We start from the raw sequence: 26,478 nt of genomic DNA on the forward strand, positions 1-26,478 counted from the left end.
TTAACACAGCCCCAGGCTTAATGATTAGAGACACTGCTTACTTTTTATCCCTGTACAAAATACTCAAGATTTTCAGCATGCTGCCCTTGTGATCATATATATTTAAGGCTTTTCCTATCACCTCAAACCGTTTCTTTCTCTAGCAATTTCTTACAAGTGCTGCTAGAAAATTTTTCAGTTTTTCAGTGAATGAGAGAAATGTTGGGAGGATAAAAGCAGCCATAAACTGACCTGCTCATAATGCAGCCCATCTTACAATACTCTTAAGAAGATTTTTTGTCAAGAAACTAAGGCCTTGACTGAGCTAAAYTCTACACATGACATGGTAATTTTTGTGAGCATTTATGCTTAGTGCTGTATGTTAATAATACTTCATCATTTAAGGTACAGATTCCAGACAGGCTTGAAAAAATAGAACAGGAGAAAGTCAGAGAAGAAATAAGAAGCATAAGTGTAAATTCTTACAATTGTATTCTGCTACTTATACTGTTTTTTTCACTAGTGCTGAATTGCAATTGCTTGCAGCGCTTTTTCCAGCAAATAACTCCAGAGCAGTAACATCATGACTGCCTTCAATCAGTTGTTTTCCTCAACTGTTTTCTTACCAAGAGGAYTTCCTCTGCCATTATACTGACAATCCACGTGCCTGGAACCAGTGAGAAAGGTTCTGTGGAGCTTTTTCCTGGGATTGTGAGAAAAGCTGGCTCCTTGCTAGGTGGAAAGACAAACTCTTTGCTCTGAGCAGCCSCTGCCAGAAGAAAAAAAAATTGAGTAAAGAACACAGGCGACTGTGAAAATTGTCTCTACTTGCCTAGTAAGCTGTACTGATAATTTGTTCCACTAAACTTTGACAGGAGCTATCAAAGCTTTTCAGTCAATAGGCATTAGCAATTCACTTGACCACACACAGCTATACAGGAGTTGTTTTCATTCTTATTACTCTTCAGCAAATTCGTACAGAAAAGCAGAGCTCTGTCCCTGTAATGACCAGTTCTGCAATACTCTGAAACAACTGCTTTTTCAGTTTCCCCTTCCATAACTTTCCATTCAACCTGTCTCTGCACTGACTCTCAWTATGTTCAGCTGACACAAGGCAAGAGGTTCTCTGTAGCATCTAAAATGTCTACTTACAGAAAACTTCTAAGCAGRGATGAAGGCCAGCTGYRGATGCCTCTCCYYTGGCAGTGTTCAAGGCCAGGTTGGATGGGGCATTGAGCAACCTGGTCTAGTGGAAGGTGTCCCTGCYCATGGAAAAGGGGTTGGAACTGGGATAWTCTTTAAGGTCCCTTCCAACCCAGATCATTCTATGATTCTATGTAGTACAGAAATATAGCTGTGTACAGAAATATAGCTTTTGTAAATAAAAGTTGTGAGGCTTAGTTGCTATGAACATTACAGGTTTCCTCTCTGAAGACGTACAAACAAAATCTGGTTCCCTGTCTCCCTCTCATTAGAAGTCAGTGATGACCACAAACTGCTGCCACTCTGCTGAATGGTGTCTATGAAGTCTTCAGTTGTCTTATTTGAATTGCTAAAAGAAACTATAACTTACCTCCTATCAGTATGCTGAGGTTAGGAATAGTAAGAGATATGCCTGCATATAGGCTTGATATGCCCCTATTCAAAGGATATGGAGTACTTATCTTTTATCAGGGCCTGAAAGGCATCACATGTTTTTGAGGTCTGTAATCAGAACTAACTCGGCAGAGTGGATTCATCATTAAACAAATGTTACTCATAAAACGAAGGCAGAAGCCGCATTTAAAACTTAAACATGAAAGGCAAGGAAAACAAGCTAAGTGTTGTTACCTCTTCTTTAAAAGGTTCATAAAACCCAGTTCAGAGCTCCCAAGTACAGGACTGAAAGTACTCAGTGTGGCAAACATTTGAAGAAACAAATGTTGATTAATGTTGCAAGCAGCGGTTTCATGCAAACACAGCCACATCGATTACACAGCAAAAATGTACAAGGAGAAGCACAAAAGCACTGACACTGTTAAAAGTGATGCCTTTTAAGCAACATTAAAGATTTGCACCTTGGAAAGCCTTTGCTAATCTAACATTCATGTGACCGGTTGCACTGCTGAGTTACACCTACCTGCTCCAGGCTGAGATTGACAAGCAGATATGYGACCAGATAATGTTTCGCCTCCAGGGTTAATATACCTCAGGATAATGCGAAATAAGTAGTGGCTTGATTTTTCCACATTCAAAGTTATCCTCACTTCATTCTGAAAAATGGAAGTTAATAAACAAAAACAGCCATAAAGTGCTGAATAAAGGAATAATTAGAAGCCATGCAAGCACCAGACTAAAGTGCTACAAGAGARAGGCACATGCTCTCAAGCATATACTGGAATGGCAATGCTGGTGTATGACAGAGGAAGACAGGCAAGCCTAGTGAGAAAATTAATTCACTTACAAGTATAATTAGTGCCAAAATGTTTTCTCTCAGCAACTGAGATCTTCCCTTTAGAGCTTTTTGAGCCCAGGCTGACATAGCGGAGGACTAGGTGGAAGAGCTTAGGGGAAGCCACAGTGATAGGCACAACCACCTCTGGCTGGGAAAAATAAAAAGAAAGGGAAAAAGGAGGAATGGAAAGTGTATTATTTGTTACTAGCACCCAGAGAAAGAAAAACCATTTGGCAAAGACAAAAGGCTTGGGCAGCTTACAAAAGAGCATAGAACAAAATCTGTGAAATAAAACTCTTGTTGAATATCACCTGATCCAGAAGGACACAGAATGGCTGAACTAACACTCAAGGTGCTGACACCCACCTTGATACACGGACAGTATTTTACTGTCATTCTCCCCACACACGCCATAAAGGAGACATTTGATATCAAGGGCTGTCAATATTCCTGCCTTTCCAAGGAACAGGCCACAATCATTGATCCCAGTCCGAGACCACACACAACACCCCACAGCATGCAGACACCTCAGACTGCCACTGAAACTTCTGCTCCTCTACCAGATCCCGCAGTTGTTTAAAATTCTCTGCATTCACACAACCCCATTATTTCATTTGCACAAAAAATAATGCTAAGGGTCAGTGGCAGATTAGGAAAAAACAGGATTGCTGCAATCTCATGGGTTTGGTTTCTTTCTTTCCATCCTAAATCCTAAAGCTCCCTTCATTATCCAGCTCCCACCAGTTCACAATCCACTTGCTGTCCCTTTCCAAGCTACTTGTGGCACAGTGACCTCCCCACTACTGTGGAGCACTCTGCTTCCCCAAATGCACACATTTTCTCTGTTTCACATATCTGAGAACAGAACGAAAAGCCTGTACAAAATGCCACTAGATAAGAAATGCAAAAGCAGCTGAATTARAAAGCAGGCATTAAGAAGTCACAGATACTGAAGAGTTGCCTTCATTTAYGAATATGGAATAATACTGGAAATTAAAAAATTATCTGGGATTAAAAAAMCCCAAGAATAAAACAAGAAAGAAGAAAGACTGTAAAATGAAGAACATAAAAGAAATCATTGTGCAATTGCTATGTGCTTATGTCTCATGCTATAGTGATTCATTAGTCCCTGGACAAACAGAGGCTGGACACAACTATACCAAAGCTAYTACTTTCCAAATAAGTGAACAAATCCCATTTATTACTCAAATCAACTGTTTTAAAATACTGCTTCATTTGATCAGCAGTTCAATCCATAGTCAGAAGGTCCCTTCTCAGAGAAATTATGGTGACTTTCTAACTGTGATTTACTTATTCCCTCAGCTGTTTAGTTTATTTGTAGTCTATCATGAAACTAAAACAAATTTTGCCAATATGCCCTTGCTCACAGATTTTTTTACTCAACCCCACACTTTCCTSTTTGCTGTAATGTGAAGGTATCATTCATAATAAAAGCTGGCACCTTTTTCTTCTTTAYGCAATGTAATATGACTTCAGTGACAGCACTGTGATGGTACCTGAAAATCTTAAGGACACAGACTGTCACGGACCTGTGCAATTCAAATTATTTAGCCAAGCATTAATCTTCTGCTATTCACACTGTTCTTGGCATGACAAGATTTTCTGACCTTAGTATTATAGACTTTAAAGCTGTGAGTCTCCTCTTTACAGCTATCTCACAAAAAACCCAACCTCAAAGAACATCTGTGAAGAACCCATATTCACACAAGAAATGTACAAATGGCCTGACAATAATACCAACACTCACTAATACAAACAGCAGAATAGTGCCAAAGGGTTTGGATTAGTAAGATCCTGTCCTTTTTTCTGCCTTTTTTCCTCACCTTCTACATACACAGCAGTACTCTAAAGACATACGTATAGTGCACTTACGTTTTCACCCCAAAATCTTGAGTCACATATCAGCTTACTTGTATAGAGGACATCTGGGCATATCCTCTCCAGCTGAAGCCAGGAAATTCCTGAGGATCATAGCCAAATCGAATTTCCCCTCCCTCGACAGTAGTACCATCTTCAATCTCAAACTTCATGTGGTGCAGATCAGGAAAAAAATAGTTTCTTTCAGGCCTTTCAACAAGAAAGAAACCCCAACACATCAGTGAAGAATTACCAGTCACTTATGATCTACATCTAAGGGCAAAAAGCAGTGGAATGGAGGTGATCTACTGATGACTGAGGAGTTCTGATAGTAGATCATAGATTCAAGACAGCTGGTAAGAGGGATGCAATGAGAATTTTCTTTCCAAAAGCTTTTACAGCTTACATACTTTTTCCTATACAACTCTTGATAGATACACAGATACATATGCAATACTACTGCAAAACTGGTATTGGTTATTTAAGGAAACAAGTCAGAAAATCTTATTAAAATACAGGAAGGAAACTGCCCAGGAAAACTAATAACAATAAGCAAGCCAGAATCTCACATGAAAGTTTAACAAGGGACTTATAGGCAGTTTCACAAGAACTGTGCTGAAGCTCTGCCAGGAGCTCTGGCTGGACTCACTCCTGACAGGTTGTGCCCACGACGTGCGCTCTGCACTGGCAGCTGCCCGAGGGCTGGGAACAGGCTGGGCTGAGGGATCCTCCAACRTCACACTGGCAGCCTGTCAGGCAAAGAGCAGAAGCCAGTCAGGAAAAGAGTGACAAAAGTTATCAGAAAACACAGCACAGCTTCACCTCATTAAACACCGTTCATGACTGGTTTCCTCTTCCCGGAGCCCTTTGGACTCTTTCAAACACATCTTAATACATATTCATAACCTGCAATTCTTTTGAGCTTCCCATGTTTGTAGCTGATTTTTAAAAATTTTTCCTTAAAATGTGACAAGTCGCTTTTTAAAAAATAATATACCATGCCACATTGCTAAATGCAGGGCTGCAGTTTTGCAGAAAAGCTATTCAAATGTTTTCCTAGTAAGTCAGAATTTCTGCAGCAAAATCACGAGGAATAATTATTTTTAACCCCCCCTCCCCCACAAACAACAAAATCTAAAACCCAATTTACAAAAATTGCAAGATGTTAATTTTTCAAAGTCTGGTACCCCAATATTTAATTTATCTGACAAAAGTGCAACATATGTGTTCATATAATATGCATATTTTTAACTGACACTGGACAACAACATTAAATGACTTTCTAAAGGAGAACAGGCCTTCTGGCACAAACTAAAGGGCACCTCTAGTAACAAAGTATAACATGGTGTACTAAGGAACAAGTATGCCAAAGCTGAAAATTTCAAGCTGAATATTCCTAAACAACTATTTATGTTGTACTCTAAGAGCATCCTGTTTTCTGAGACATGCACAAAGTGGCTGGGAAGCACAGTGGTAACATCTGCCTTGTTCCTTCTCCTGCTGACAGGCAAAGGAGTCACACAGGTTACAAGCAATGACCAGCACTAGTGCAAAACACTGTGCACACAAGTAATTCAAACATCCCCAAACCCCCATTTTAGAAGTACAGCCTAGGGAATTCTAAAGACCTCTGTGCCAAATGCAAATGTTCTGCTGGAGATGTCCTTTGTTCATTTTACCTTGGCAGCCAAAATAATTCTTCTTTTCAAGAGCATAATAACCAGCTTCACAAGTGTCACAGGAAAATCCACAAACATTAGATTTGCAGTAGCAATGCCCATTTTCCTGTGAAGAAAAGTAATGAAAAATGTTTCAGTAGCTTTCCAGAACTTTAATCTTTCAATACTCTCAATTTCCCCTAATTCTAAATAGGAAAACCTTCCTAATCTCAGCAAAAAAACCCATTATCTGGACATTATTTCTGTCATTTATCRTCTTCAATAAACAGATTAGAAAATACCTAAGCTCAAGAAGAAAAAAATTTTAAAAAACTTTATACATCCTTGGATGTATAAAATTGATCTTTTGCTGTATAAARCTATTTTATGTTCAAAAGCCATAAATAGTATTTTCTACCTTAGCAAATGTTACAATTATTTATCTTTACAATAATCAATTGAATTAATATCTTTATTTTAATTTCACTTTACCTGCTGACATTCTCCAACTCCACTTAGTGTTCCACTCACATCACACTGGCATGCTGCACAGATGAAAAAAAAAAGACAACAGCATTTCATCTTTTTATGATACTTTGCAGAGAAAAAAACCCCTTCACCCTGAATCTGAAATTTTGAGTCAATGTGCCACAAGGTGGATTTTACTTTGGAGGGTTCAGAACAGCAGAGAGACACTGGTATGAGGTGAGAAGAAAAAGAGAAGGAGAAAGAATGAGGACTTCTAAGTATGTGCGACTTACTAGTGTGTTTTAAAGTGATCTAACTTGTATTTGACAAAAAACGGAATTCAGTTTGAATTTAAAATTGTTTTCTTTTTCAGAAACATTCAGACAATTGATACAAAATAGCATCTTCTAGCCTGACCAGCACCTTCTACTCTGCAGTGCTCCTTTGGGACCAGATCAACTCTCCATATGAAATAGAAATTARGAAAAYACTGCAGGGAGGAGCTGKGCTAAAGYAGAAGTTTGGAGAAACCCAGWATTGACTGTGACTGAAGGCAGAGARGATGAATTAYATGAAAAGTGCAGCACTTAATATTTGAGGAGTTGTTTGGTATTCAGARATCTAAAGCCAAAAATGTAATGAAACCAGTATCAGGTCTAAAGCTGCTCATCCTATCTAAGTGGCTCTTGTGGTGGAATCTGTTGGAAAGAAAATAGCTGGAGAGAATCTTAAAAGTGGGTTTATTTTTTTAATTTTTATCCTTTTGAATCTTCATTAATTATTATTAACTGCTTGAAAAACACACACATGGCCTGTTGGAAAACACTGACAATCACAGATTATTATACATAATCTGATATAATACATATATAATTACAGATACAAACCATAACAGATTTGTCACACCCTGAGSCCACAAGAAGGCTTTACACTCCTTRGCAAGCTAGGAAATAATCTAAAGYAAAAAAGCACATTTTTTCTCAARAYAGGGAGCCAAATTCTGATTTCAGGGCTACAGGCAGAAATCTTATCTCACTCCAGTAAATCTGCCRCAGGGCCATGCAAAGTGAACATTAYTGTAGCTTCAGCCACACCCTGGCTCAGCACTAGGCAAACACCCATGAAACTATGGCCTGACTTCTGAAAGTAGCTGCTGGTATCATGGGTAACTTGGTATTACAACTAAGCAGCATGAGAAACATGCTGTTAACAAGAGTTGTGAAAGCCACAAAGAGCACCAAAGATGGTGACAGTGAGTAAAGATAYCTTTTAAAAGAATTTAATACATTTCACAAGCCAGAGAAATATGTCATGCAGCTATACCTGTACATCCCTCAGGGTTTTCTTTGGCCAGATTCCAGTACAAGGGTTTGCATTTACTGCAGGTAGGACCTTCAACATGCTGGAGACATTGACAATAACCCTAATGACAGAAGAGAGCTAATATGGGTTCACTTGCTTCATAAAAATTTTACTGCTCTTTACTACTTAGAAAACCCTAGTATTATTAACAACTCAGGCATTTACTGACTTTTACAGATACATGGATCTCAGGCTGATTCAGACTTCTTAGTATTTTCTATCTAATAATRTCAGCACACAATTGTTCCACCCTGCATATTTTTTATGTATCTAATTTATTCTAAGGGTCCCAACAAATTCACTTTCCAATTCTTTTATAGCCTTATTAGAACTGATCTGAAGTATTAACTGGTTTGTACAAAGTATAAACCCCAAATTTCCTTAAAAATAATAAATAATTTTCCTATTTACTCTTTCTTTCATTGGTGGAAGACAAYCTCAGCTCTATACAGAAACCTACATAGATACCCTTACCATCCATCAGACTCATCCTCTAGGTGGTCTTTGCTATTCATTTAACAATGACTGTGATTTCTGGTAATTCCTAATAACCATCATCATATCAATAATAATAGTGGAACAGAAACAAAGATACAATGATTTTTCAAGTATAATTTGATGCTGAAAACKCCTATTGCAACCCAGAACCAGAACGTCTTTGAGACATTCATAGGCTTATACCCTCATGTATATGTTAAGTGTTAAAAGTATACCAAAAATATTTAAGCAGTATGCATATTCTATATACAAAAGATAAAAAAAACCACTTTTGACAAGGGYTTGCATGATATGATCAAAGGACAAAACACCAAGTTTGTTTCCACTCTTACTCTGCAAACAAGCTTGTGCAGTTCTTTTAGAGGCTAAAAGCAGGCTTCAGGGCTTGAGCAATGAGTTGAATGTGTTCAGCAAAGGCACATGAATGATTAACATGCACCGTTAGCTGCAGTGGTAGAATACTTACAGAGTGGGAACCAATGCTACCTGCAGGGTCACACTCGCTGCTCACACCTTTATAAAACAAAAAGATTGAAAGATCTTTTAAAAACAGAGCTGTGGAATGTAGTAGTGCAGAAGCATAATGTAGCAGGTGTGAGCTTGAAAGGGCTTTTTAATACAGTTACCTTGGAGAGACTCGAACACTTCAAACTCCAAGACAGCAGAAGCCTTTAGAAATGATTTTTTAAAATGKATATTTAGCCTCATTTATAATATTCGGATTTGTATGCAAAACAGTCACTTGGAAAAGCAGAACGCTAACTTACAGAACTGACAGACATTTTCTGAAAGTTCCTGTGCCATCATCTAAAATGGAAATCTTTTAAATGGAAATATATTTGAGAAGATTTACTTTCTTCCGTGTTGAAGAAATGGGAAGGAAAACCCCAGTAAAAGCAGGGAAAGCTTTTACTCACGCCAGCAGTTGGGATAGCTGTAATACCCTGGAGCACACTGGTCACATCTAAGTCCAGCATAGTTACTGCGGCAGAGACACTGCCCTCTAGGACCACAGGTTTTCTCCAAAGAGCCAACACCATCACAATTGCATTCTGCACAGAGAAAAAAAAATTGCAGATACATGTCTAAATCTAGAATTTGCCAAAAAAACTTCCCTTTGAATGTAAATGAGTCATGAGAAAACCCAACAAACCATAATTTTACCACCAAAAATAAGTATCCTGAATCAGATGGTTATTCTGCAATTGCRTCCTCAACCATAGATAGTCAGGTTCTTGCAACTCTACAACACACATTGAAGAGATTCAGTTGGATGCCTTGCAAAATACATGTAAGGGACAGAAATCCATCTTACATTTAGGAAGAATGTCACGAGAGAAATACTTAACATCTTTAAAAAATATATTCATAGCATGTTGTCAAATATAACAACAAAATTGTCACGGAGTTACCATTATTTTGGGCTAACAGTTAAGATTATTCTATTGAGATGATGCTAGAATGTTACACTTTGAAGGGTGGCACTTCACAGCTACATGAATGGCATCCCATCTGGCACCCTAGATGTCCTAGGTCCAAGATGAACTGCTGCAGTTAATCACTCTGATGTTCCGACTGGCAGAAATGTCTGACTAACAGAAATATAAAGCAAACATTGTCTTTCTGTTACATGTTCATGTTTCTGGTTCCCCCTTTTGGTTCCTCTTTCTGCTCCAGTCAAAGACATCTGACTTTGCTGTGTTTACTTTAAAGATGCTTGCAAAGACATAGCTTGCTAGGAAGTTAGTATAAGAGAAATACAAATACTGAAGCTTCCAAGTACATCACCTACACTAGAGTCCCCCATGAACTGACTATTCTATTGCATTCTCTCCTAATTTTAGTACTACTGTTTCATTTAAAGGCTTTGTTTTTATATTACTTTATTTGAATAAAGCTTCTATTGAGTTCAACAAGTCAAGACCAGAGAGATTAGTTCTAGTCACAGCAGCCCAGAAAAATAAAGATCTGTCTCCCTATTGAAGACAAAAGTTCCTTACAGGAGTAGCAGGCTGGGCTGCTCGCTTTGCAACACAGCTTGCAGCATGCTGTGTTAATTTATGTTTAAACCCATGGCAGCTCATTTTAACTGAACAAACTGTGAACTGCAGCAATTCTGAGTAATCCCACTGACTATGTTTTCAACTATTTTTATCTGTCTTTTACAATTTGTTTTTGCATGCTCTTTTAAGCTTTTGTGTCTCTTTTCAGCTTTTGGTGTTCAAAGATCAAACATATCCAGTACGTGTTTGATTTGTTTAAAGACTGCTACTTGATTTTGTTCTAGGAAAAAAAAAAAAGGTTATTTTAAAACCACTGAACAGTGTGTACCAAAGCAGAATCCTGATTTTACGTTTTTCATTAAAAAGGTTCATCTACTCCAGACCATAAAAACCACAGTCATGGGATATTTCTTTATTCCACCCATTTTGTTTGGTTGCGCAACACCACCTGTCTGTGCAAGGTGCCACAATTTAATCCCAGCTGGCAACAAGATACACACAGCCATTCACACCCCACCCTTGGGACAGGAAGAAGAATTGGGAAAAAAGGTAAAACTGCACTGCACACAGTACTCGTAATAAAATTAACTGCACCCCAACTGAAACCAGGGCATGAGGGCATAAAAATTCTGCTGTTCATTTATAGGATATAAACAACACCATTAGCCCAAAGGAAGAAGACTGATGTAGCCACAATGAAAAATAGCAAGAGACAAGAAAGTCACTGATAATGTTAATACATAAATCTTGTTGATCAGTACAGGAAAGCACATACCACAACTCGGCAACATTCTATATTCTTTCTCAATAGAAAATCACTACGGATTAAGTGATCACTCCTCTGACTCACTGCAAAGGAAGACAAAATCTTGGGCCAAGTAGGATTTTGATGGAGTCCTTGAAGGCACACAAGACCACTATGATACTCCAAAGTTAATAATCCTTTAATTTCCCTGTCTCGTAAAAAAGCAGGCTAGTCCGTTGTGGGAAACCCCACAGAGATCTTTCATGTTTCACGCTTACAAGGATGGAAGCTAGGATGGTGCCTGTCAGATGATCTTAAAATGAGTGAGAAATCACCAAGGAGGGCCAAATAAGAATTTCAGATTTTCAGATCTAYAGAACACACATTTTACAAGGTACCAAACAAAGCCCCTGTGCAGAACCAGACCAGGGTTTCACAGCACTGCAATGCTGTAAGTCAAGTGTKCCCTGGTGCTGTGAGCCTCCACGTGAGGACAGCTTTCAAATGCTCTGGTGATTAGTGAGACAGCTGTGCTGACATCAAACAGTCTGACCATGAGGGAAAAAAAAAAAAAGCCTGTGAGGAAACACACTATATAATTTTTCCAACTATGGAAACATGCCTGAAATTGGAGAATTAGAATATATGAGGATTTCACTGTAGAGCCCAAGAGAGATTTGCCCATTTGCTACTGTGAACATTGCTTTGGCTGCTGTCCTGAAAAGCGCTCCTGTCTGCCTTTTCAGGGGCCTGTTTGATGCTGTGCATGCAATCAGCAGCCTTACCTTGACAGGCAGGGAATGAGTGGTGGCCAGGCTGGCAGGTGTCACACTGAAGTCCAGCAACCCCTGAGCGACAAAGACACCTCCCAAGAAAATCACAGACTTCGGGCTGGGTACCCAGCAAGTTACATTCACACACTGCCAATGAGAAAAGGTATTTTAGAGACAGCTTCTGYACAGGCTCTCTTCTTTTACCTCTCTTGAAATAAAAATGTATATGAAAAAAAGAGCACTAAAAGCAGCTCCCTGCTCCCTGATGCTCTACAGGTCCACAATTTTCCCATCAGATTTAGATGGATTCATAACAGCTTTTATTGATTGCTCACATCTGCAATAATTCAGCAACAAGAGAAACATYAATGAAAGAGGAAATTAAGCTGGCTCAAAGTTCAACATCAGTGTCAAAGCCCTACACTTCGCCTGGCCCCACTCAGAGTCTGATTAATCAATCCCAAGCRGCATGACAACAACTGGAAGTAGTTCCATCCCTTTTGGGACTCATGTGAAACAATTTATGGTTTAGATTTACAACCTCAGGTGGCAGTCGTTAATAAATTGCCTAAAAAGACAGTACAGAGAGAGCTACTGAAGTTCAAAAACCAGTCAGTTTTCTAGTATTGATTAGAAAGGGTGGCTTGGTGCATCAAAGTAAAGCTGCAAACTCAAACACTTAAAAAAAAACCAAAATACAAACAAGGGTAAGTAACAGAAATATTTCTGAACAACAGAAATGTTGTTTTACATTTCATCAATGTTACTAAATCCAACTATAYACTGGCAGCTGCATCACACAGCAGACAGCAACTAAGGAAACAGGGGCATTTTTAGATAAAATCTCCCCACATCACATTATTCTTCTTCTTTGACTTGTGTGAGCTTTGCAAGAGCCTGTTATGAACCCATCTCCATGGCAAAAYAACTCCATCCTTCAGTATAAAACATGGGTCCATGTTTTGGATATGCTTGCCAAAAGGGAATGTTTGGCTTACCCTSGCAGAAGGGATACTGAAAATATCCAGGTGCACAGGTATCACAGGAAAAACCCYCAAATCCAGTTCGACATCTGCACTGCCCGGTGCTTCCATCGCAGTCACTGCCCAGCACTCCTGCACCATGGCACTGGCACGCTGAGGAGCACATTTGTAAAGAAAACATTTGCTTCATTATGATCTTAAAGCTCTTATTTCCCTAGAAAGCCAAAGGTTGGAATTTATTCTGGAGCACAGACTCCAAGTTTTAAAGAAAATACATCACTTACGSAGACACTGGGGGCCAAAAAACCCTGGTTTGCAGCCTCCTTTTAGTTAAAACAGGAAAGGAAAAGAAAAAAAAAACAAAGTTATTGCATATAAAACCAGAGCTCCTTGTCATTTGCCAAAGAAGAACAGATCAGTACTTAGTAGTTATTACTCTTGAACCCAAAAAACCCTATTTGTATGAGTCTTACACACAAATCTCATTTAAAAAAAAACACTATCTGTAATTATACTTAGTCTAACAGCACAAATTTACAACTTCTACAGAAGCTTCCACTTAGAAGYAGCTGCCTTTCTTATGCCTTCAAATTCAGATGCTGCTTGCTGAAAGTGTAAATAGCTCAAGATCTGTTTTCTCCTGTTACATTTATTCACTTTCCTTTTGAATTTTCTTTCTTCTTCTTTTAAAAATTTGTGAGAAAAGGAAGTATGCAATGGAGCATACCCAGAGGTCTACCAGGGCAATTATTTTGTATGCTGTATAAAGGCGAAGTGCATTATAAGTATGCAAGTGACTAAGTGCCAGCTGAGATGATGTCTCTGTTGTGCAATATTATAACATAGATAAAAAAGATAAGCACATCAATGGAATCCTTGTATGGATTTTAGACAGCTTTGCAGTGGACTAAACAATAAATATGAAGCTTTCTTAGAAAACAAAGTCCTTCACTGCCAAGGGCAATGTACAATTTACCATGTGAGAGAGGACAGTCCAGAAGAAGAGGTCAGTTAGCCTAAAGAAAGAGATTTACACAGCAAAGCAGTGKTTGTCGTGTCAGAAAGTTGTACATGTCAGAAAGTGWTGATGGATCTGTTCTTAAGTGCACCAAACAAGATGGTCAGCCCCTCCTGCAGATGTCTGCCTCAGGCTGACCAAAGTTATTGTGATCCATAACTCTTTCTGGAGCTAGCCCACTAAACTGTTTGGTACAAACATGGCAATATGATGAACTTCGGGCAAGAACAAAGGTTTTCTTGAAAGCTAAATACCAACAGAGGCAAAATTACTACATAAAGATCACCTTAAATGAGTCTATGATTACACAAAAGAGCAGGCACCACTGAAAAAGTGAAAAAAAGCAATAGGGGGGAAAATAGTGAAATGGGGAAAAAGCCACCAAGAACTTGCCTATTATGTCACCAGCCACATCATCTCTTGGAATCGAAGAAGTAATAGGATATACAGGAGTATCTTTAAAACAAAAGAAACAACAAGGGGCATTGGAAACAAACACATTAATTTCATTTAAAAACATGACAGTCAATACAGAGAGCATGATATTCACGTGATTCTAGTAACCAACTTCAGCTTTATTTTCTTTAGTTTTCCTAGGGACAGATAGTAATTTTGATTTCCAATTCAGGTACACACATCCCATCTCAAAAGAGCAAATGCCATCAGTTTGCTTTTTTGCTCCTTATCCTTTTGTGCAGAAAGATTTCTTACGCTATACAGTGCTGTGAGAGTTATCTGGGGAGCTCCATATTTATTTCACATTTCCTGCTTCCAGCCAAAGGTCCATCTTCTATGAACTGCCATAATTCATGACATGTACACAACACAATCTGGGAACAATCCTCCAGATTGCTGGATTGTCTTTCCCATTCTTAAACATTCTTGAATTGAGATGGGATCCAAAGTCAATGAGCTACAAACATAAGTGGGACTTGGATTAACATCCCTCTGAGCTTATTTTAAAATACTGGATCTCAATCACAAGGATATATGAGATTTGATAATCTAGAATGTACCGTACAGATAGGATTCATTCTATCACAGACATCATTGAATTCAAACAACATTCAATTTTTCAAAGGGTTTTTTTTTTCCTTTGTTTTCTATTGTTTTCCCTCTTCTTGTGTTTTTATCGTAGTACCTCTCTTCTAGTCAGACCTCAAATCTTGTCCCAGAACAACACTTCTTTAGCAGCTGTCAGAACAACATTTCTTTCTCCTGAGGGCACAAAACATCCCACCAATGAACTTTTGCAATCTCTTCATGGAGTCTGAAGCTTYTATGCAGCAAATACAATCCTGATGTTACACTTTCTGTTCAATTACTATACATATAATTTTTAATGGGAAAAGCACTGTTTATCAGAGATGCAAGTTCCAAATCCTAGGAGATGTCAAGGAGAACACATACACATTTTCTCTCCTCTCTCTCATTACAGTCACATTCTACTTCCCTGTCCAGGCTGTCTTTATCCCTAAAAACATTGACACATGTTTAAATAATTTGTTCAGGGCTTTAGGACTGAAATTCACAACTCACTGAGGATAGGTTGTAAACTTGACTTCTCCAGTGAATGCAGAACTGTGAGAATGCAGCACAATCTCTTTGTTTTTCAAGTCACTATCATTTTGTTAAACAAAACCAATTCTCTTCATTATTGTAACAACTGATTTATCAGAACACATAAAGGTGAAGCTGAAATGCCAGACATTTTTTAACCAAGTCAAGAGCAATGAAAACCATTAATTCTTCAATGCACATGTAAAATACAGAAAAAGAGGCAATTTTACTGGTAYACTTACAGACACAAAATGGATAACCATAGAAGCCATCAGCGCAACGTTCACAGTGGTCTCCYTGGAAATTTGGCTTACAGAAGCAGCGGCCAGACCCTTCCTCACAGCCCTCTGCATGCTCCAAGTTACAACTGCAGGCTAAGTAAAAGTACCAGCAATTAGGCATTCTTGAGAAAATAATTAAATTGCCTTTTACAGCAGTGCAGCATGGCATTATAACATATGTGRATGACTCATTATTTAAAGAATTAACATTTTCCAAGCACTTATATCACAAATACATCCCTTAAAAGGAAAACTCATATTATTTTATTAGAKTGTTCAGGGATTTTTAATTATGGAAGCTGCATGTTACTCCTCCACAGYACTGCAGCAATTTCTCTGTGGCAACCACTCATCTCTCTCCATGACCTAGGCTAAGCACCACACTATTCACTTTCACTTACACACTCTATGCAACACCATGACCACAGCTCTGCTGACTTCCCATTCCTTTCCATACCCAAACACAACCGCAGTTTCCTCCTACTGGTCACATGGCTCCTTCAGCCTGTTTGTAATCCAGAACTTGCTTCTTACCGATACTCAGYTCTTTTTCAATGTTCTATTAGTAACTACCCCATTGCATCGCTTCTTAGTCAATGGTTTCAGCACTGCATAAAATCAGAGTAATGATCCTTGTGACCTTTTGAGCTATAGAATCAAATATCCAAGTGACCAGGAGTCAAAGGATACCTTACATGTATATCAGAGAGCTAAGAGAAGCAAGATCATGAGAACAGGAAATGAGAWCGGCTTCCTGGAGGTCCTGAGATCCTCCTCACTGCAGGGTGTGTAGCAGCACCCCAGGTTTCCATGATCCATTCTCCTCAGTACCTTTTACAGCCTCCTTCATCTAATTATCCTGCTGCTGTTGTGAGGATTTATGCTCATATGAAATGTAAGTTGAGAGAATTACAATTTAAAAGGTTTAAAGCAACACAGAAATTCATTGGTAGCTGTTCTCCAACATCTTTCGGCCACTCTTTCATTTTTCTTCCCCAAAAGAAGCATCCTGTGCYTTGATTATAGCCCAAACCCCAAAACCCACCACAAGAATATACTCCACAGAGAAGGACTCACGTATACAACCATCAGGAGCTCTCACTGGAACACCATAAGGACGATAGTAACCTTTTGCACACTTCTCGCAGTTAATCCCAGCTGTGTTATGCTGTGCAGAATAAAACAAAAAGATAATACCAGATAAAAAGAGCAACTTGGAAGAATTAAGAAACAGTAACATCCTTTACACTGTTTTTATACMCAACTAAGAAGGGGGAAAAAGAAGGAAACACAACTGCAACAAAGACGTAAATCATCATGAGGCATTTTTTAACCACCTGTTCTCCACACACTGCTGAATCATGGTATTTTTGCATAAAGCAGCTGAATTTTATCTGTAAAGCACTATAAATTCCCCCTTTCATTAAAAAAATCTTTGGAAAATTATCTCTTTATATCATATCTTTTTTAGGCTATTGTTTTACCATGATGTATATATTGTTCAAGCAACTGCATCATGAATTTTTCCGTATACTATATATTAATCTTTTAATAACTTGTGTCTAAGATCAGCAAGACCAAAATAAACCAAAAGCTGAACAGTCCAGTCAGCACAAACCAGATTTTCCATATGTCTCTAAAAATATGTGGTTTAGGCACACATGCACGAAGTCCTAAGTAATTTAACTACAGAAGTGATAGCAAGTACCAGTTGAGTAAATCTTGGTCATGATGAGCTCACAGACACGAGAGCCAGGGAACCAGAGCAGGAAGCTCTGCCCTGGAGCAGACCAAAGCAGCTTCCCCCACCTCCCACTCCCTGTTTAGTTCCTCCTTAGGGAATGTTGCAATTCAGGGCTGAGCATGGGCACAGCATTTCCTGGGTGGTCTGATGGGCAGTTCATGAGCAGGGCACTCAGGAGGCTGCACATTCTTTGGTGGCTACAGGCGCTCACTCCAGAGGCACATCAGTGGCCCCAGCCCAGACAGAGCCTCAGGAGGAGGATCCCAGAAGGACAATGCAGCAGGGTGCAAGTAATCCAGAAGTTATTTTGAGTGCATRAAAGACAAGCAAACAAGACAAATACCAGAATTACAGTTCCAGGCTTCTKAAAAGCAGATTCTGCCTTGCTCAGATAGCTGGTTGGCAAGATTCTGCGTGAAAGCATCCTGGATGTGAAAGGGGACCAAGAGAGGTAGTTGATTMTCATGGACAGCCTCCTTAGAACAGGAACAGTTCTTTCAGATGTGCAAATATGGCAGAAGGCCARSACAGATAAACACAGAGCTTCTGACTGATCTCAAACAAGAGCTGAGGGCAGGGCCATGCAGATGGTGAGGGACTCAAGCACATGACATCCAAGAAGAGGATGAGATGGTTCGGTTTCTTCAGTGTTGAGAAGAGAAGGGTGAATTTGTGGCTATCTACAACTACCTGATCAGAGAATACAGAGGGGATGAAGGCAGACTCTTACCAGAGATGCACAGCAATAGGATCACAGGCRAGAGGCACAGATTGGAACATCAAAAATTCCCATTAGATATTAGGAATAAAATGTACCATGAAAGCAGTCAAACACTGAAACAGGTTGTCATGAGTGGTTGTGGCGTTCCAATCCTTGGGAGGTGTTCAAAGCTTGGACACCTGAGCAACCTGATCTAATTAGACCTGCTCTGAATAKGGGCTTGGACTATGAGATTTCCAGAGCTCCCTTGTTAYCACTCTCTAAACAAACTGAATCTAYCTTTGTATGCAACATTTCAATTYTATCACTTCTTCATTCAGGCATCTATTCCTAAAACTTTTCTTTCCCCTGACACAAACAGAAAAGTAAACTAAAATTAATGTGTTTTGTCAATGGGAAAAAAAAGCTATAACTGGGTTTATGGTAAACTTATTTAATCCAACTAAACTTCCACAAAATTAATTATGAACAATTTGTATCAGTCAYATAACCAGGACTTGTACATTTAGACTAACTTTGCTCTTTTCTATCTTGGAAGCAATATAAAAGAAATATTCTTTCATGAACAAAGAGCTAACAGAAGGGACCAACATGGTAAATCTTATTATGTATGAACAAAGTCCTGCACAGAAATGTCAATTGGAAGACAAAGAACATTTCTTCTCCTTATGCTAGTAAAAATAACTCYACTCTCTTCTGACTGCCTTTTGGACAGTATCTGATTATATTGTGGCAATAATATGGAAAACATACTCTATACTGGATAATTCCCTTTTTTGTTGCTTAATACAGCTATATTTTTAAATGCATAGCATGGTAATATATAAATCATGTTGCATAWGTTTCACAGGAACATAGACTTGATGATAATTTTCCTGTGATGCAAAGTTCTGGTCAGCTGTTTGTCACACATCAGATGACTTGACAACAAAAGAAAGACAGAGTTGCAAGTAAATCTGGATTTATTTAACCATGAGATCACTGAACCAATGAATAACTCAGGTTGTAAGTGACCTCAAAAGTCAAGCAGTAGAGTCCCACTCAAAAGAAGGATTAAGTCCAAGATTGGATCTTTATCAGAGTCTTGTTTGAATTTTCCTCATAGTCATTGCCAGAGTAGAACAAAATCAGAATGACAGAAATKATTTCCTTTCCAAGAATGTACTATCCATTTATGACAGACACAGTGTAAAGTCTCTGATTCCAAAWTTACAATTTTTGATTCAATCCAGTGCAACCTCTAAGACAGTGACGGGACCGGAGCTTGTGACATTTCAGGGGGAAACTGAGTTGGCTTGGAGGGGGAGGTGTCTAACAGCCATTTTCCTCTACCTAAGACATCTTTCTTCTACACAAAAGACAGAACACACTCTTCTCACATAAGCATAGCAAAAGCCCAAAAGCCAACTACCACAAGCTGCAACTGGGGAAATTCCTACAAAGCAGGAATGTGAATAAGAGTCTATGTAATGTGCATCCTCAGAAATATTCAGAATTCAGCTGGCTGTTTCTCAGTGCAACCAGATAAAATTTTGCATTGAGCCTTGGTTTGAGCATTAGCCCAGAAGAATTCCAGAGGCCTCTTCTATGATTCTGTGCTTTTCCAATACCTATAACTTTYCATCTTGGTATAGTCTAGATTCTCCTTTATTTCTGCTGATGAGAGAGAGCCCTCTGTGTTYTGCTGCAGTAAGGAACCAGCTGGCCTGAGCTGGCATTTTATTTGGTTATTTTTACTTCCTTCTATTAAGCAGGGAAATGGCAGAGTTTGTAACAACAGGAAGRGGAATTTTTATAGTTGATTAAATTGTTATGTTGTGTGGTTTTATTGTAATCACAAAGGACTGAGCATTAATACAATTTTTATGTGTCTTTTACACATTAACAAGAAACGTTGAACAATGCAAGTTACTTTCATACACTTTTTTCCAGCTTTGAGTATAAGCAGTAACACCATCAGAGCAATGAGTCTATGTGGACTTGTCAGACCCAAAACTACTGGTGGAAACATTTATTTAAACTCATCAAAATGACCCTTTTACCTGGCAGTTAATGCAGACTCCTCCACCTTCATAATGCCCATGGATGTTTAAGCTTTCTCGACGCTGATCAACATTRGCATCATAGTAGCAATCAGTGGCATGTCCATGGCAATTGCAGGCTGAAAAAGTAATACTCCAAGTCAGCTTTCTTTATAATTGTGGAATTCAACAATGTAGCAGAGGTGGAAAAGAAGATTAGATTWTTTTTTTTTAATGTGTACATACACTCAGGCATATACTCAAATGCACAGATTTACCTATCATCAACTGGATTATCATACCAGGAATATAGAAGCCATGTAGACATGAAGAAAACCTTCTGCYAGGCTTATCAGAGAAGGCAACAACTATACCATCTCAAAACTACATACTTATGCATAAATGCGCAACTAGATGTTTGAGGAGAACAGCCACAGCAGGTTTTTTGTTTTTTTTTTTAAATTATCAAGAACATGCTCAAAGGCTTATTTAATTTTTTCATGTCTCAGTGCATGAGATACAGCTGGGCTGATGCTGTGTGCAGTAAATCTTTATTTCAAATAAACGATCATAGATGAGATATACACATTTTAATAAAAATATCTATTCCAAAGAACTCTCATATTCAGCTGTAGATACAGATATACCAGCAAACTGGATTATAATATCATTTTGAGTAGTAACCAACCATAACAGCAAACAAACAGAATAAATCAAAGGGCCATAAATTCACCCCATGTCCTCTTTTTTCCTGATCTGATCTTTCTTTTTGGTTGGAGACGAAAATGGGTATTTTTTTGAAAGAATGCAGGAAGCAAAAACAGGCTTCCCCAAGCATCTGGGCGCTAGTTGAGCTTTTAATTACAGCTACTTCAGCACTCCAGGGAAACCTCAGGAAATTCCTGAAGTTACAATTTCACCTTTAGAGAAATCCTCCCTTCATCTGGACCAGGTGACACAATACTCTGGAAGGCAATGGGTTACAGAAATTAAGGCTCTTCTTCAGTATGAGGGAAGCATATGGGAGGTAATTCTTCTGAACTCTATTCCAAGTACCTGGCACAACTGGGAGCACAGCTCAGGGATGACTGATTCTCCATGCCTTGCTACACACACACAGAAGAGAAACTGGATCATTCTCTGTATCTTCTCTATGTCTTTATATCTGAACAGCTGTGGACAAGGAAACCTTTTCCTAGAAATTACCAACCACACAGCTGAGGAGGTGCCCTGCAATCAGATGCCCTCATCTGCTGACAAGAACAAGACAGGTTTCAAGACTGGGTTCCCTGGTCAGGCTGTAACAGCCTATGAAGACTTTGGGTTTTCTTACTCATATAATTATTTAAGAAAATAAAACATTACACAAATGAGATGCTGGCTCAAGTATTAAGTCAGAAAAGGAAAAAAGAAAATATTATATATATATTATATATATTTATATATATGTATATATATACACAATGTAAATAAAATCTCTCTTGCCTCTAGGGCCAAACCGCCTGTGAGCTACACATCAGCTATGTCCTCTAACAGCAACGGGAAATTATTTGCTCTGACTATAATAATAATAACATTTTCACTCATAGGAGAACAGAAATCCCTTCTACCGCATCAAGCACCTTTTCATCACTTTGGGCCATTTGCAGATCAATATATAATGGGAAACTGACAGCAAAATGTTGGGCTGAACCCTACAAACTCCCACCAACCTATTTCAATCAGTTTCTCAAGAAACCTCAGGCTTCTGTAAATTTGAACAAGGTTGTTTTAATTCCTTCAMTACTGGCTGCCAGCAAAGAGGTCTGCACCTGGCAAACAAATTACTTCAAACTGCTAGGAGCAATCCCTATTAAAAAGGGTATTTTTTCAGACATAGTTAGAAACTAAGTGGTTTTGGCTCAGAATCWTGTAGATGATCTTCTATAAACTCATTCTTCAAAAAATGTGACATTATTTATGCTCTTTGTCTATCTCTTTTCTGGCAGAAAATGCTTTCCTTTCAAAGAGGGGAACTTCAATGACGTTTGAAATATTGTTSAAAAATTTTGTCCCAACATGCCTACCCCCTATCAAACATTTTAATCACACACAACCTCCCTCCCTGCTCCCAAATCTTAGTACTGCAGTTTTAATAAAATAAGTAATCTCCTTATTCCTCAGACTAATTATATAGGTACAYCTCTTTGGCTTTCCAAACTGTTAACTCCTGTTAACAGTTTGTACCCACTGGCTATGCTACTCTCAGGAAAGGCAGATGAGAAAAATTAATTGGGTCAGACACAAAGAAAAYGGATGTGCACAGAGATGGCAACACTTTCTGTACCATCCTATTAGGTCTCTGGCCAGAGGGGTGCAGACCCAATTGTGACAATACGCACCCATCACCAAAAGAGGGTCCATGCTGTTGCTTTCTTTAATGAAAGAACAAAATACTGGGGAAGTGGGAGAAAGGCAAAAGAATRGCCTTCTTCAGCTTAATTACTCAGTCTGTAGGGCTGAAGTACTCCAAACTCCCAAATACAAGGATGGGAAGAGGTACAAGTGTGGAATTGCCAGGATTCCCCACCTTTGTACCACTGACACACAGTGAAGGGCTACTGTCAACCTGAGGGCAGCTCAAGCACCTGTAAGCAGTGGCAGCCTCAATCAACCTCTCTGCAATCTGAACACCAAGAGGTAGGGTGGTGGAAAGGAACATTGTGGAGTTGTACAAGATGTCTAAGGTCCCTGCTCCACTTGGAGATCCAAGCTGTCAGCAGACAGCTATGACTACGGAGAGATGTTGTCTCAATGATCTACAAAAAGGATTATACTTTTCTCATGTCATATTCTCACATAAATTAATATTTTTAGTGTTTAATAAGAAAGAAGAACATAAATAATATTCACTGCATTTTTTATTCTTTACTGCTGTAAAGAAAGCATTTTCTCTGTACAGAAAAGAAAGGTATTAAAGCATGCAGCATGCTGGTTGTGTACCTTGAACATGCATGGTACAGCTAATTCCCACYCTCCTGTCAGCATCTCTTTTAACCCACCATCTTTCTGGATACTCACGTTCACATATGTTTGTGCTCCCAGCTGTTGCAGGTTGCCACTGTTTCTGATTATATCCAGGGCAGCAGCGATCACAGGTTTCCCCACAAGTATTATGCTGACATTCACACTGGAATCTAGAGAAATGAAAACCTCTTAATAAAGCTGGGCTTAAATTTTTTTTCTTAAGTTTAAAAAAGAAAAAAAAACCAAACTTTTTTTTCTTTCTTTTACTGCAGTCTAAAACTTACACATAGCATGAAAAGGACAGGACATAAGCTTCACATGTAAAGAAGTCAATTAGTAATACTAGAATGCTTTGGAACTTTCCTAAAATTCTTCAAGATTGATTAATTTTATCATGTGATTATGAATTTATTAGAACAGATTACTTATAGAAAACCTTTATAATTGAATTCAATAGACTGAATTATGACTACRAAACTATTCTAGGTCATTAAATCAAGTTGATATATCATAGTTTAGGATGTATCCGGTTTTACCTCCATTCCAAGGCTCAAGCTTGTTGGCCTACAGTAATCAAAATATTTATCACCTTTACATGCATGCTTTCATCATTTTTCAATATGCTTTGTTTACAATAATTTTATCAGTGTTTTTAATAAACCAAGATCATCACTCGATCTTGTTATTTTTAAGATAGTGCACAGTATTCACCAATGAAATGTAGGGTGTTTTTGATTAATTTAGCTGAATAGCCTACTTAAAGGGCAGGCTCTAATCATGAGCTAGGTCTTACCATCCTGCATAGTAACTGAATCCCAGGAGGAACAAAGGCTTTGGGACTCAAAAGGTCTATTACAATGTTCTTCTCTCATATGTGTTGTCTAACAACCCAGGGGCAATAGAATTTTTGAGTATAACTATCCTATTTCCACAGATTTCTCACCTTTACTTACTTTTCTCYAGCACAGACATCTGCAATGGAAGCATCGATTTCCTCCACTTACTCTTCATAAAAACACAACTGACAATATTGCACTGTCCTGACAAAAGTCTGGTTTAATGCCATCATGGTTAAAAGCAACAGCCAGTTCAAAGCAGGTTTTTAAAATAAGTTTGAGACAGCCTGATTATTCACAGTCACCTCCCTGGAGCAGGTGAGCCAAGAAGCCTGGCATAACTCCCTGTGAAATCAATGTGGAGATCACAAACTTGACAGCGAAAATTAATAGTTCATTGTTTGTTTTTATTTTTTTATAGTAATGATCTCAAGCCATTGGATCTTGAATAAGCTCAGTTATAATGCTCAKTATCTCCACGTAGTTCACTGATTTTGTTCCTGAGTTGGACTTCAAACTCCTGATATAAGAAGGTGATATCAACTTATGTTTTCAAAAAAGAGCTATGGGTTTCTAAGAAATTATTCAATCTGCCAAACTTGTATTTCAATTAAAATGAAGAATCTAAGTAAAGACTTCCTATTATTATATTTCACACACAATGGCTCTTGACATGTCTTCTTGTCAACCATTAGCAGATTCTAATTTTTTTTTAATATCATGAAAACATCCCTGGATGTCTAGATCATTCTATAATAAAATAGATCATTTGAATGCATTCATATATTGTTTTTCTCAGATTATTGTTCAGCTCCATTTACTTACTGGTATTGGTTTTCAGCACTCTTTGGATTGCACACTTCAGCATGGCCATGGCAAACACATCGACCACCAATACTGAWGTCCTTTATACTGTAGTAATACTACGGGAACAAGCACAAGAAGTAGGGTCTGTATAGGTCTTTCCTTGCTTGCAGTATTTCAGAAATATTAACAGGTTGCCTACACTTGGAAGGTTTCTRCAATAAAAATTTGCACTCTCTTTTAGCAATTTAATGAAACACTTCAGATTTCATTCATATATCCTACACCCTATGGCCAGGATAACACCAGAAGTTCCTTTCACTAAAGCTGTGCTGTTTGCCAAGTAAATTGCATACTGCATTTGCCTCTGCCTCTGAACGACATCTTAAAATTTACTTAAGGCAATAAAGGCACTTGATGGGAGTGCTGTCAAATAACTGGAACAGCTTTATCTTTTTCAGCACAGAAACCCTCACACACATTTGTTTGGTGCCTCACCCCAGGGTTTCCTCCAATTGTTACTGAATCTTCATTTTAAATGAAAAGGTTAAAAATAGCAATACAATATGAAGTCTGAGATCTCTGTAAGTATATTAATTTCTGTATGGTGTTCCCTGAATTTCCTTGTATTTCCCCACTGAATGGGAGTGGAACTTTAGCCTTCAAGCTCTTRGATAGCCAAAAATCCACTGAAAACACCTAGGCATCTCGAATGATTTGTGGAAAGATAGCAACTTTCAAGTACAGTCTCTGATTTCTGCTCTTTCAGAAACTCAGGTTCCAAAAACCTTTTGTGARTAAGTATCAGAAAGTAATGACAAATAAACTTGAAGAGAATTAGTCCTCAGTTCTGCATAAGATAGTTTAGAATAATTTTACTTTGGCTCTTTATAGCTCCCATGATGCACTCAAAACTTCCTTCCATATTAGAAAGCAGGAAATTAAAATGGTCTGTTACAAAATCATTAATCATTGCTCCCCCTCCATAAATCCATATCCATGGATGGCTGGCCCAGTTACCTTCTTGTCTCAAACAAAACTGGAGACAAATATGGCAATTTCAAGGTGGATTACTACAAAATTCATTGTCAAGATGCTGCAAACTTAAAACATTCAGACCATTTTTTTGGTCTCTGACATGCTGGATGTGATTGCTGGGTACATCTCAGTGACAACAATACTTACTCTACGAGTTACAGTGGGGTCCCGCTGAGTTTTGGATATCAAGTGTCCAAGCAGAGTATTAGTTCTGAGGAAACGAAGGCGGATGTTTGTTGCTTTTGTGAATTCTTGAAGACCAGGAGAGTAAGTGAAGTTTTTTGCACCTGGGCGGCCATTTACCAAAGATACTACAATCTAGCAAAGAGGTAAGCACAYTCTTGTTAAAATATATCAGCTGCAAGTGCCAACAGCGGGACAGAGCAGAATTAATAAAATAATCTAAAAACTTACTATTGTTTCTGAACAAATTTGCAGTAACAACTAGAGATTTCATACTTGAAGTCAGGATATTGGGAAAAGAAGTGTTGTTAGTCTTGGAGCCTAATGTATTCTCATTATCCATATAGCACATTGGAAAAAAGCAAAAAAAAAAGCACCTGTATCTGTGTTGAAAACAGTAGGTATAGCACACAAGAAGTACGATTAAGTAGGACAAAACAACAGGAATAGCTGCAAATAGTTATTTGAACAGTTGACAGTGTCAA

The 26,478-nt window shown here is 38.4% G+C and overlaps 1 protein-coding gene across 1 annotated transcript in view; it reads right to left on the reverse strand.

The window, feature by feature from the left end:
- The window catches only part of LAMA3 (laminin subunit alpha 3), a 103,738-nt gene that overhangs the window by 59,305 nt on the left and 17,955 nt on the right, over nt 1-26,478 (reverse strand). Inside the window, exons 5-22 of the mRNA XM_057367257.1 lie at nt 25,958-26,128; nt 24,794-24,891; nt 23,187-23,302; nt 20,148-20,266; nt 16,718-16,808; nt 15,602-15,733; nt 14,193-14,255; nt 13,066-13,107; nt 12,797-12,934; nt 11,811-11,945; nt 8,744-8,790; nt 7,741-7,840; nt 6,442-6,494; nt 5,971-6,076; nt 4,941-5,040; nt 4,345-4,501; nt 2,423-2,561; nt 606-748 (exon numbers count right to left, since the gene is read on the reverse strand). Coding sequence (XP_057223240.1) covers nt 606-748; nt 2,423-2,561; nt 4,345-4,501; nt 4,941-5,040; nt 5,971-6,076; nt 6,442-6,494; nt 7,741-7,840; nt 8,744-8,790; nt 11,811-11,945; nt 12,797-12,934; nt 13,066-13,107; nt 14,193-14,255; nt 15,602-15,733; nt 16,718-16,808; nt 20,148-20,266; nt 23,187-23,302; nt 24,794-24,891; nt 25,958-26,128 — 1,950 coding nt within the window. The remainder of the gene's footprint in view (nt 1-605; nt 749-2,422; nt 2,562-4,344; nt 4,502-4,940; nt 5,041-5,970; nt 6,077-6,441; nt 6,495-7,740; nt 7,841-8,743; nt 8,791-11,810; nt 11,946-12,796; nt 12,935-13,065; nt 13,108-14,192; nt 14,256-15,601; nt 15,734-16,717; nt 16,809-20,147; nt 20,267-23,186; nt 23,303-24,793; nt 24,892-25,957; nt 26,129-26,478) is intronic.

This window comes from Malurus melanocephalus, unplaced genomic scaffold, assembly GCF_030028575.1.
Source record: "Malurus melanocephalus ecotype Western Australia unplaced genomic scaffold, MMel_1.1 scaffold_76, whole genome shotgun sequence".
NCBI classification, from domain to species: domain Eukaryota; kingdom Metazoa; phylum Chordata; class Aves; order Passeriformes; family Maluridae; genus Malurus; species Malurus melanocephalus.